General features: G+C 34.2%; 1 protein-coding gene across 3 annotated transcripts; it reads left to right on the top strand.

Annotated features, from left to right (window-relative positions):
• Window positions 1-315: 315 nt before the first annotated feature.
• On the top strand, window positions 316-13,006 carry LOC127495175 (nucleolar protein dao-5-like). Of its 3 annotated transcripts, XM_051861829.1 has the most exons (18): window positions 322-544; window positions 2,770-2,846; window positions 2,965-3,069; window positions 3,452-3,535; window positions 4,517-4,586; window positions 6,346-6,410; window positions 6,968-7,084; window positions 7,158-7,271; window positions 7,606-7,713; window positions 8,144-8,182; window positions 8,303-8,372; window positions 9,225-9,343; window positions 9,764-9,844; window positions 9,998-10,108; window positions 11,033-11,122; window positions 11,295-11,399; window positions 11,477-11,566; window positions 11,967-13,006. In XM_051861829.1, exons 1-18 carry the CDS (start codon window positions 421-423, stop codon window positions 12,237-12,239), a joined length of 1,842 nt encoding a protein of 613 aa, XP_051717789.1. In that variant the 5' UTR covers window positions 322-420; the 3' UTR covers window positions 12,240-13,006. The 3 variants fall into 3 exon arrangements, with proteins under 3 accessions (XP_051717791.1, XP_051717790.1, XP_051717789.1); XM_051861831.1 differs by lacking the exon at window positions 11,295-11,399 and having other exon boundaries at window positions 316-544; XM_051861830.1 differs by lacking the exon at window positions 11,033-11,122 and having other exon boundaries at window positions 319-544.

Raw genomic sequence — 13,006 nt, 5'->3', positions numbered from 1 at the left:
GAGCAACGTGTTACACTGTCACTGTCTTTTTACGTCGGAGAGACACAGGCACGGAGAAAACAAGTACACACCCTCTCAGTGTTTACAAAGGGCGTGAGAAACCTCCTGATCTGCTGTTACAGTTAAGATTAAGTGCTACTGAGAGGATTTAGTTATTGTATTAAAACTAAATGACAAACGACTCAAAGAAAACGACGTGCCTGTGCGAGTTTATGAATTTATGTAAAGGCTTAGTTCATGAATATTTAATAGATCTCAGTAAAGTTGTTGCTATCGCTTCCTTGCAGTGTCCAGGCTCGTAGCTTTATTAATATTCATAAAACTCTGTTTGTTTATTCAACTGTTGAATTGCGTCGACATCATCCGATCAGAAAAACTTCTGGACCTACTTTGCGAAAGTCAACGTTTTAATTAATATTCATGAGTAGGAATAGCGGAAGACAAGGTTATGCCCCTCCTTCAGGTACAAAAACACCTGTCAGCAGTCATGTGAGGACAGATTCAGATTCACCCGACGAGCAAATGGACTCCGGGCAGCTTTCAGGTAATACAACCGTGGAAAAATCAGTGTCAAGTCAAATGAACGACAAAGAGATTGAATAGAGTGTAATGCTTCTCGGTATATGTTTGTAGACAAACGTAAGTTTTTTATATATATATATAGTAGATTGATAAAATGATTCTGAATGAATTGTTTATTCAACTTAACAATTGATCTACATTATCTTTTTAGCCACTATTAGGCTAATTAAAAGGTGATATACAAGAAAATTAACTTAAGAAAAAATAAGTAGAAAAGTGCAAAAGGTAGTGGTCATTTTCTGCCAAGAAAAGGTTTGTGAACCTTTAACCCTAAAACAAACAAAGCAATGCAATACCTAATTCAAATAAACACCTGTAAAAATCAATAAGACTACATAAAAATTCTTGATATTAACACAGTACATTGTGCCATATTTTTAGAAAAATGTCTTTGAGTGTATAATACTAGTGTTACCAATAATGTATATTGGGAGAGTTTAGCTTAAATAAGCTTGAGTTTTCATAAAAGAACAGAGTAGCAGAACTGAGCACAATATATGCTGTAATACAGTTATTATATAGGAATTATATGGTATTTATATATATATTTTTTTTTTGCATATATTTGCAAATATTGTAAATGTTAAAGGGGCTATATGTAATAACTGTAATGTATAATCGCGTTTTTATTGCCAATTTGTGAAGAGCTTGTAACGAAACTTTAAAAATGAGACCTTCCCAGACTTCCTAGGTTGTCTATGAATGCCTGTAGACTGATTTTTATGTGAAGGACTCGGGACGTTTTTGCCGGGAAATTCAAAAGGCTGTGATGTTTACGTGCGCTCCCGCGAGCCTCTGTTCTTCTATGACACATGAAACTAATGCTTAGACTATGTTCAGGATAATACCGAAAGAGCTATTCTGTATAATGTCAACGTGTCATCCAAGGGAAAGGGATTAAATCAAACTATAGCCAGATCTAGGGCCTCATTTATAAAATGTTGCACAGAAACCATCCTAAATTTGATCTTACAATCATTTCTCAGATGTGTGTACGTGTGATTCATAGCATGAACGTACACACAGAAAACGAGCGTACGCTTCTCTTTTAGATGTGAAATCTATAGATCACAAATGATCTTGAACTCGCAGCTGAATGGTTTCAGTTCTCCGCGACACCTAATTAATGTCATTTACATATAAAAGATCAGCAGTCATCGTCCAAATCCTTTAATTTAGAATGGCGAGCTGCAAGAATAGCTTAGATTTCCAAAAACCTGCAGTAATCTGACAAGGAAAAGTGTGCACGTCTGCTCAGACCCTGACGTGGCGCTAAGCACATTTCCACGTCAAAGACCGTTTTTATAAATATCACTCTAAGATCAAATCTGTGCATACGCACGCTTTATAAATGAGGCCCCTATAGTCTACAGTCTCAAATAATAACAGTGTAATTTTAATGACCTCATCTGTCGACATGATGCCGGGGAATCGCAGAGCTGCTGTAAACATATCCACATCACTACGATCAAATGCTTTCTGAATTGCTGTTTTCTCACCGCTGTCATTTTTGTGTGGACGGCGTCGGAATGTTCCTTAGCAGTATATCACCGCAAAGGTAACTTATTTTTACTTCCAAAAAAAAAGAAGGACAAAGAACTTCGGGGCGTTTAATCACGTTCAGTTTCTTGTGTGTTACGCGTACACGAGCACGAGCAGTGAGTTTCTGGTTGCAATACACTTAAAGGCCACCGGTGTCGCAAATAACAAGGGTTTCTGAATTCTACATATAGCCCCTTTAAATAATAAGGATTTATAATGTGCTGACTGAATATTCTTCAAACACAGAGTGATGTAAACATTTCTTTTTGCTTATCTTAATTGTGACAATTACAATTGAATTACTGTTTAAAACTTGATCCAGCCATTGCACAACAGTAAAGGCAGCTATGGGCTATATATATCATGAATAATATATGCAGATGTTAATATTACTCTCCTTTATCTGTTTGATAAAGCATTTAATACTTGTTGAAGCACCCTTCCATTGTGCTTCATTGTTATTTTATAATGTTGAAGCACTTATTTTATGGTATTTTTCTACAATTTTATTTTTGTGTGTTTTGTTTTTTTACTTTTTGTGTTTTCTGTGTTTGTAGTTATTGTAAAGCACATTAGACGATGTATGTTGAATATAATTGTGCTATATAAATAAATTGCCATTTCCTTTAAACTGCATGTGTGCAGCTGGAGAGTCTGAGTGCAGGAATGAACTGGAGGAAGGAGCCGGGGATTGGAAAGTTCCAGGTGTGAAGGATGGAAAGGTGGGAAAGTTTAGTCAAGCTTATTTAAATGGTGCACAATAGATACATTTCCCTTTCCACTTCCTGTGGAAGGATATTATTTGATTCACACTTCTTCCTTGTATCTTTACCTCTCCAGAAGGACCACCGGTCACGTGACAGCTCCACATCTTCCTCCGACAGTGAGGATGATGATAAAGACAAGAAAAAGAAGAAGAAAAAGCTGAAGAAGAAAAGATGCAAGGTACTTTGGTTGCAAAACAAGAAAAACATAGTATCATCCCACTCACATGCCTAATTAGAGCTTAATGAGCACATTAATTATCTTTCTACTGGTTTTATTTTATTATCAGAGGACGAGAAGCAGAGATGTTGACAAATAGCTTTTGTTCCTCTTTTGTAAGTCGCTTTGGATAAAAGCATCTGTTAAATGCGAACATATAAATGACATTTGACCCGTGTTTTTCGACATTTGAAGAGAATACTTCACTTTGTGTGTAATTAGGGGAAAATTGCAACACACACCCCCACAGAAAATATAACAAGCATTAATGACACGTTCTTGAGCAGGTTCTTACATGTTTGTTTCCGTGTTGTGCAATAACTCTGTCAACTGCCTCACACAGAAGTGCAGCTCATCTTCCTCATCATCATCATCTTCGTCATCATCATCATCATCGTCCTCATCCTCAGATAGTGACAGTAGCGAGGTGAGCAGATTAATATTCTTAAATGGTTGCATATTTAATGATCACCCACCCAACCGTTGCAGTGTGGCAACTAGTGCACTCAACAAACAAAAGAATGTTGCAACATGTCATCACTGTCCTGTGATTTACTATAGTAAGTGCAAATCTAGAGCTTAAAGTGCTTGGGCAATCTGTATTTCTCACACGTATGAGGAGATGAAAGTGTGTTTTAGTGTAGAGATTTGTACTCTCTGATGTTAAACAGAACCCAGAATGCACCTGTGCTCTATAATGCTGCCAATCAGGCCGACAGAGTTCACCAAATCAGCTTTTAGCATTCATAAACACTCCATCACCTGTGATTATATGAGGAAGTTCAGCTGTTTTTAACATGAAGCATTAAAGCAAAAACAGGGACAGAGTGATTAACCAGTTTCTACAGTGATTTGCATTCTTTTTATGATTTTTTTTTTTTAAAGTAGTTCAACCAATAAAAGGGGGAAAATATTGTCTTTTCTCTTTATGATGGGGTTTTTTCTTTGCTGTTCCAAACCCATTTTGTTCCTCCGTGTAAGACAAATTGATTTTTATTTTTGTGGATAGCAATTAATTTTATTTTATATTTATAGTTTTGCAGTATATTTATTATATTTTTATTTAATTGTTTTATTTTGTTTTATTTTTTTTTTGGAGTTGGACAGCCAATAGTCATTGTATACTTTTGCATACACACTTTTTTTGTACTTTTCGGGTGAACTTTAAATAAAGGCCGTGTTTATTTACCACTGTTCTGCAGAGGAAGGGAAGTAGACTGAGTCACGGTGTGATAAACTACAGTCACGGCTCGGTTGTGCAAAACAGGATTTGTTGAGTGTGTCTCATGGCTGCTGTCCTAATTATGAAATATATGTGTTTACCACAAAACAACAACATTTACATCTTCTTCATGACTTATCTGGGTCACGCTCCCAAATTGACTCACTCACACGCTCTCCTCAACAGGATGAAAAGAAGAAAAAGAAGAAAATGAAAATCAGTGAGACGGCAGAGCCGGTTATTCTGAAAGAAGAAGGTAAGACGGATCACAGGGCAGGTGTGTGTGTGTGTGTGTGTGTGTGTAGTCCTCGTAAACCCTGTGTTATGTGGACAAAATGTCCCCACAAAGATGGCAAATATCCTAACAAGCAAAATGTCACATCTAGTGTAAAATCTGGAAAATTATAGTGCCGTATAAAGTCAAATAGCTACATTACATCCAGTCAAATTACCTCAACTTTTGTGGTCGAAACTTGCATATGACAGGTTGTGTGCAGAGTATGCTGCCTTACAGGGCTTGACATTAATTTTTCTGCTCAGCAGTCACTGGTTTTCCAAACATACTAGCCACTCAGCATTTTCACTGGCCACAATTTTCGACAACAATCGACACCATGGGGAAAAACTGCCATATAGATATTTTTAATATTATTTCATAATTTGGCAGCAGGTTTATTAGGCTGCTGTCACTTTAAGACCTGACGCACTGATCCATTACACTGGTACACATGCGTTTTCTTTCTCAACTGTTTACGTTCACTTCAAACATAATTGACTGTGTTTATGTGAATACTCGCCAAGACCGGCATTTTGACATAATTTTATGTGTATTTGACTGTTTAAGTGCAATAAGCAGCGAAAAACAACTCAATTTAGTACTGAGAGGAGGTGAAGAGAGAGAAAAGAGCAGCTGGTATCGTGTATCTATTCTGCAGAAAATTAGTATTGGAAGCATTTCAGATATTTCAGTATTGATATGTATCGAAAAATCTATTTTGACAACATTTGAAAATGTATTTATTATATTTAAAACTCAATCTACCAAAGTGGCTAGTGGCCACTGATGAAATCCATCCGCATTTGGCGGGTTGTCGGGTGGTAATGTCAAGCTCTGCTGCCTTAGCAAATCGCGCTACATTACTGCCGTTCTCAACAATATCCCTTTTTACAAGTGGGGATTTATCACTTACTAGCATGAAGAACAAATATAGACATAGACTGTGCATAGAGATCGTTTTAAGACTCAAACTCTCTTCGATACAGAATACCCTGTGTGAGTTCTTGTTTTTAATGTTAGTCATATATTATATGAGCAAGAATGCAATTTTTCCAGAATATCCACATGATTGCAAATGTGACATTGATTTACAACAGTTGAACAAACACAGTATTGTCAATATTGTTTCCTGTTGTGCGTCTCCAAGCAACACTTGGCATTGTTTCACTAGTGAAGTTAATCTACAGCTTTGAACGAATCGGGAGAGTCAATGATTCAATGACTCATTCATAAATACAGCCACTTGCTTCCTTACTGAATAAACGAGTGACTCGTTTATTAAGATAGTGACTTGCTGCCACCTACTAGTGGTTGAGTTTAATATTTAAAGGTACCACTTCATTTCTACCATCATTTCATATTTCTCAAATGAACATTTTTTTATTTAAAACATTATCTCATAACATTATTTTTGCCATTGTAACTGCATTCATGCCACCTCTGAGCAGCATTAAACAGTGTGTTAATCATCTAGATGCAGTGCAAAGATGGCTATGTTGATACTGATTTCATTTGATTTTGTTTCATTTATTGCTTTATTTATTATATTAAGTAAAGTAAATGAATGGAATTAATTATGTCAAATGCCTCAGGAGATACTCTACTGTAAAACATTTGGGAACTACTGGGTTAGGGGAGAGAATATACAGTTTGTACAGTATAAAAATCATTATGTCTATGGAAAGTCCCCATAAAACATGCAAACTCAAGTTAGTCTGTGATGTTTGCTCTCTATCAGGTCTGGAGGGACACGCTGAATTAACTCTTGCTGGAGACGAGGAGAAGATAAAGAAGAAAGACAAAGTAATTACTCCTGTTTACGAAGTCTGTCAATATTGCAGTGTTATTTTAGTTTTATTAATATTTTGAATTAGCTTTTATTTTATATTTTTAGTTTTTATGTTAAGGTTAGTTTAATTTTTTAGTAATTTCATTGTGCTTTTTTTATTATTATTATTTTTAATATTGCTATTTAGGTTTAATTTATTTTTATTTCAGTTTTAGTTTTTATTTATTTACAGTTAATAATTTAATTGCTTCAACTTAAACTTATTTCAGTTTATTGCCAAGGCAGCATTTATATTTATAATTTATATAAATATATAATTTATAATTTACAGCATTTATAATTTTCATTTAGTTTAAGTTGTTCAACTAATATTTATATTTGATTTTATTTCAGCTTAATTTCAATTAACAGAAATGTTTTTAATAGTTTAGTTAACATTAATAACCCTGCTCTATTGTTTAGCAACTTTTTATTTTTAATGGCTTTACTTTTTAATTTGAAAGATAATATCTCTCATTTTGTTGATTGCCTCTCTTTTTAGTGCATGATTAATTTCACTTAATTTCCCCAGGATTCAGCTGACAGTGAGAATGAAAAAAAGAAAAAGAAGAAGAAGAAAAAGAAAAAGAAGAAGAATAACAAGAAGAAGAAGAAAATGAAGAAGAGGAAGAAGAAGATGAAGAAAAAGGTATAAAGTGCAGGGGGATTTTTATTTCAACAGCATCTGTCTGGAATCTGAAATCTCTGTCTCTGTTTCTCAGCATTCCAGCTCATCTTCCTCCTCTGAAAGCTCATCTTCCTCATCAGACAGTGAGGATGATCACAAGAAGAAGAAGAAGAAGAAGAAGAAAAAGAAGACCAAAAAGAAGATGAAGGTACAGCAAGAAGCATTTTTGTGTTTTGTTAAGGGGGTCATACACTGGACGAGAAGCACAGCGCCACGTCTTTAAATTCGAGCAGTTTGTTTTCTATGAGTGTATGTTGCTCTAAAAGCATATGTAACTTTTGCCTGCGTTATAACAGTCATTGATTCGTTGATTGCCTTCATAGGTAATATATATGTAACAGAGGCCAGCTAGTAAGAGTAAACTTCACTCTACCTGTGAGTTGTCCTAGACACGGCACTGCGCTTCTCGTCCGATGTGCGACCCACTTTAATTGTTTAATGCAAGTTAAACGTCCTTTTCTTTCTGTGCCGCTGTCTGTTAGGAATCAAGTGGTTCTTCCTCTGACAGCTCCAGTGAAGATGAGGAGAAGACGAAAAAGAAGAAGAAGAAGAAAGACAAAAAGAAGAAAAAGAAAAAGGAAAAGAAGAAGGTACAATGCAGCAAGAAGACTCAAAAAGTTCTAAAAAAAATCATCAAATTGTATTTAAATGCAGACAGAAAAGTCAACATGATCCAAAACATTCATTTAGGAAATTAAATGGGACCGATTTGAATTTCATGTTCATCTGTCAGTGTGTCGAAAATATTCTTACAAAACATAAGAATGACTAAGAAAAGATAAAGGTTCAAAAAAATGAGTCATGAGTCACAGTGGTCATTATACATGAATATTGTCCGACACTAACGACTGCTGCTTTAATTGCCGTACGGGGGATCTGTCAGTAACCGACACAATACGTCTGACTCACTTCTCTCTATGACTCTGCTTTAAAAAGTAGTTTCAAAGTAAGTTCAAAGTGTTAAAATCAAATTGAACAGAATCAAGCTCATGATCAAGCTCATTATAACATGTTACGCAGGACTCGGAGGGCGACTCAGATGGAGAGAAGGACAAGAAGGTGAGAACATTAGTCACACAAACACCTGAGAAATTCAGTCTCCATTTGCTTTCCGTTTAATCTCATTGCCATCTAGGATGACATCGAGTTGATGTCGGTTTAATTCTCTGTCTGTCACAGGTGCTTGAGCTGAAACAGGAAGATGGAAAGCTGACAGACGACTGTGTGACTGTCTCTTCATCTTCATGTGGTGAGCTGCTTTTATTTATTTATTTAGATTTTAGTGTACTTCAATCCTGTTCAGACGTTTTAACTCTCGAGGTGTCCACTGTGTCCCAATGAATATTGGAGGAGAAAGCGGGATTCAAAACTTTTTTCTCACAGTCATGGATTTATAAAAATTGTGTTTTTTATGGGTGGGAAAAGTCATAAAAATGCATAATATAATAGTATTATTATATAATTAAAAATTATTAATAATAGAATATATATCTATGTTGATCTAAACATGTGAGTCATGGTTTAGTTGACTAAAACTAAAAACAAACTCATAAAAAAAAACATTTTTTTTTTTTACTTGAAATAAAATATTATGAAATAATAATATTTACTTTTATTTCTGCTAGTTGCCAAAAAAAAACAAAAAAACACACATATAGAATAAAAAATTAATAAACAAAAAAATCATAAAAAAACATTTAAAAAAAAACGCTAACCAATAAAAATGACAAAAACATGGAAATGTGAAAATGGAAATGTGTTGATCTAACTTTTTTTTATTATTATTTTTATTTCAGGTAGTTACCAAAAAGCTTTTCTTATTTTCATTTAGTTTAACTTGATGTACTATATATATATATATATATATATATATATATATATATATATATAATTTTAAGTAACAAAAATGTTTTTTATTGATTTTAGTATAAAAAATGACAAAAACACATCAAAATTACTAAAAAAATAACTAAAATGAAAATGGAAAATACAAGAATTTAGTATTTCAATGATACTAAAATAATGCTGCATGTGAGGATTGTTTCCAAACTCCCACAGTGGTCACATGACTCATGCAAAAGCAACTTCCTGTCCTCTGCAGCACTTCCTGCTGAGTCTGCGGACTTGACCTCTGCCAGGGATGATGGCCATATGTCTGATGATGAGGGAGAAGACGACAAACAGAAAGACAAAAAGAAGAAAGTAAAGAAAAAGAAGAAGGTTTGTGTGTAATGAACCCAGATACATGTCTGACTCCTCAATATGAAATGTGAATGAATGAAAGGTTTACTTCATTAATGTGTAAAAAACACATTTTCTCAGTCACTGCCAGTGTAAAGTGCACTAGTGTGCAGGTGACGGATCTCTATCTCTTGCTAATTCAAAATTACTAAATAACTGTATGATGTTTATGATTTTGTGATTGATTATTGGTTTATTATATGAAGTTGTAACTCATTGTTTAATCTGATAATCTGATGTATTTGAGTGGAAAAGGACATTCAATGTTAAAAAATGATGGGACTTTATTCGGTGTGAAAGACAAGAATAAAGTCAGAGTTATTACTTTCATGGTATTTAGTGACTCTGAGGGTATTATTGCTTTAATAAACCATGTTGGCATGCTGTTATTCCCAACAGGATTCCAGCTCCTCTTCATCATCCGACAGTGACGATGACATGAAGAAGAAGAAGAAGAAGAAGAAGAAGAAGAAGAAGAAAGTAAGGACAGAAATGAACTATGTGACCTTGAACTTAAATGAATGTGTTTATTGGATTCATTCTTGTTTCTGAGGTCTAGATCAATCTGCCACAACGAAGATGTAATTTGCTTATAAAATGAATGTAAATGCAGATTAACCTCTCAATCCTCAGGTTTCATCATCGTCATCATCAGACAGCTCTTCATCGTCCTCTGACAGTGAAGATGACAAAAAGAAGAAGAAGAAGAAGAAGAAGAAAAAGAAGAAGAAAAAGAAAGTGAAGGTTGGATTCATTTACGATATGTAGTTTACTGCAATTTCACTCATGCATGTGAAAAGAGTTATGGAGCCCCGCACATGACACACGTATATGTATATGGTCCTGATTTACTAATTTGTTCCCCTGTTTTAACTAAATCATGCATACGATATAATAATTTGTTCCCTCTTTTTGATTTTAAATAAAAAAGGAAATGAATTATTATATCATGGCTACGATTTAATAAATGAGGAAACATATTATTATATCTTGGCCATGATATACATATTTTTTTACACATGTCATGTGTGGGGCTCGTACTAATTATTAAATCAATATCAGTTTATTTATTTTGTTTTTTGTTTTTTCTTAAATGTTTTCTACCGTGTCATAGCAGTACTCTGAAGTAAAATACAAGCCTTTTCTTTAATTCTATAAGGATTCATCTTCATCATCGAGTAGCTCTTCATCATCATCTGACAGTGAGGATGACAAAAAGAAGAAAAAGAAGAAGAAGAAGAAGAAAAGAAGAAGAAAAAGAAAGTAAAGGTCAGATTCATTAATGTAGTTTTGTTGCACAGATGCAAGTGAAAATAAAATAAGGGTACCAATTATTTTGTCGAGTGAACAAATTATATCGTGAGTAGGATTTAGTAAAAAGAGGGAACTAATTATTATATTGTGCACAATTTAGTAAAACTAGGGGAAAAAATATTATATTGTGCACAAGATTTAGTAAATGAAGGAACAAATTATTATATCTTGGCCATGATATATATATTTTTTCTGCATGTCATGTATGGTGTTCCATAGAAAATAAAAGTACCAATTATTAAATCAATATCAGTTTATTTATTACATTTTTTTGGTTTTCCTTGAATCTTTTCTACTACTTCTTCATAGAAGTACTCTGAAGTAAAATACAAGCCTTTTATTTTATTGTTTAAGGATTCATCTTCATCATCTGACAGTGAGGATGACAAAAAGAAGAAAAAGAAGAAGAAGAAGAAGAAGAAGAAAAAGAAGAAGAAAGTGAAGGTCAGATTTATTGATATAGTGTTACTACACAGATGCACGTGAAAAGAAAGTAAAAGTACCATTTATTTAGTCGAGGGAACAAATTATATCGTGTGCATGATTTAGTAAACTAGGGAATGAATTATTATATTGTGGCCATGATATACATACTATTTTTTCCCGTATGTTTAAGGATTCATCTTCATCTTCGAGTAGCTCTTCATCGTCATCTGACAGTGAGGATGACAAAAAGAAGAAAAAGAAGAAGAAGAAAAAGAAGAAGAAGAAGAAAGTGAAGGTCAGATTTATTTCTATATATTTACTGCAGATGCATATGAAAAACACTCACTGAATATCTCGTCTTGTTTCATAAAGGAATCATCTTCATCATCAAGCAGATCCTCATCTTCTGACAGTGATGATGAGAAGAAGAAGAAGAAGAAGCATAAGAAAAGGAAGAATAAGGTATGTGACGTAAAATCTCACTTTATGAAATATTCACACAGAGTACATGAGAAATATATGAACCCAAAAGTGTCTGAATGACCTCAGGAGCTGCTCTTAATGTTTTCATAAGTAATTCAGAAATCATTTATAATGATTTTACTAACAATGAAATCTCCAACTACTTACAAACTCTGTTAACACTTCACAATGAGGTCGCATTAGTTAGTGCATTAACGAACATTCACTAATAGGGCCTTATTGTTTCCAATAATGTTGTTAGAATTTTCTTGAAATATTGAGGAAGTTCAGCTATCCTTCCTGACGTCTACCATGGCTTCTCACACTAATGCATGAGTTTGTTCATTAATGTGAGATGGTTGTATATTTAAATTGAACCTCTCTCATTATTCCTCTGTAGAAGAAAGCAAAATCGGATGATAAGGATGGAGAGAACACCTCGCCGAAGACCGAAGGAGAATCCGGGGGTTTGGAGTCTCTCAGCACGACAGATTACAGTCGTGGTTCTCAGATTTCTTCATCTCCGGCTGCCTCCAGCTTGCCTTCTGAACACCTGAGCGAAGCCTCACAGAAGAGCAGCAGCGCCACCCGCAGGCCTCTGACCGCCATGGAGAGCCTGATGGGACATCCTCAGAGAAACACACTGGAGACCAGCAGATACAGCACACCATAAGGGCCCTAGAAACACTTACAGAAAAGTACCATGACAGTACCATGTTTTATTGGACTTATTCCAATGATGTATTTTTGAAGGCCAACCCATATGCTAGCATCACTCTGGTTCCTTTGACAATTCCCAATAGGAATTTTTCATTTGCTTTTGGATTATAGCAGAAAATAAGCTCTGTGACCAACAAAAATTTGTTTCCTGATAGACTATTGCCTTCAAACCCTTAAAACTTTAAGCTTTAAAATTATTTTATTGCAAAACCTTCAAACTTCAAGCTTTTAAAACTTCAAACTTTCTGGTCAGGCTTTCTCAAGCCAATGTCAAAGTTTGTCTTCATGAACTTTTTATCTAGTTATAATTTGATGAGCTTCTTTGATGAATATTCACAAAAAAAAAAAAAAAAAAATATATATATATATATATATATATATATATATATATATATATATATATAATGTCATGGTGTTAGGAAGATGTTAAGACATTAATGCAACAGTTAAAATGTGGGCTTTGAAAATCCATGTGTGTTTAGAGGTTGCAATTATAAGTAATTAATGACGCGGGTTTTTTATGAGATTTTTAGATGCAGCACTTGAAATAAACGCATCTGATATTTTAACCCAACAGCTGTATCTTGCTTGCCGAAAATGCAATTTAAAGCTACAAAAAAAAAAAACATGCCAACATTAATACTGAATTACGAGTCAAAGAACTATTTGATTGTGAATGGAACTATTAAAATATTAAAAGCATGTAAACAAACATATACA

This window comes from Ctenopharyngodon idella, chromosome 15 (assembly GCF_019924925.1).
Source record: "Ctenopharyngodon idella isolate HZGC_01 chromosome 15, HZGC01, whole genome shotgun sequence".
In the NCBI taxonomy this organism is placed as follows: Eukaryota; Metazoa; Chordata; class Actinopteri; order Cypriniformes; family Xenocyprididae; genus Ctenopharyngodon; species Ctenopharyngodon idella.
Note: the sequence above shows the minus strand (reverse complement) of the source record. Positions and strands in the feature narration are given on the sequence as shown.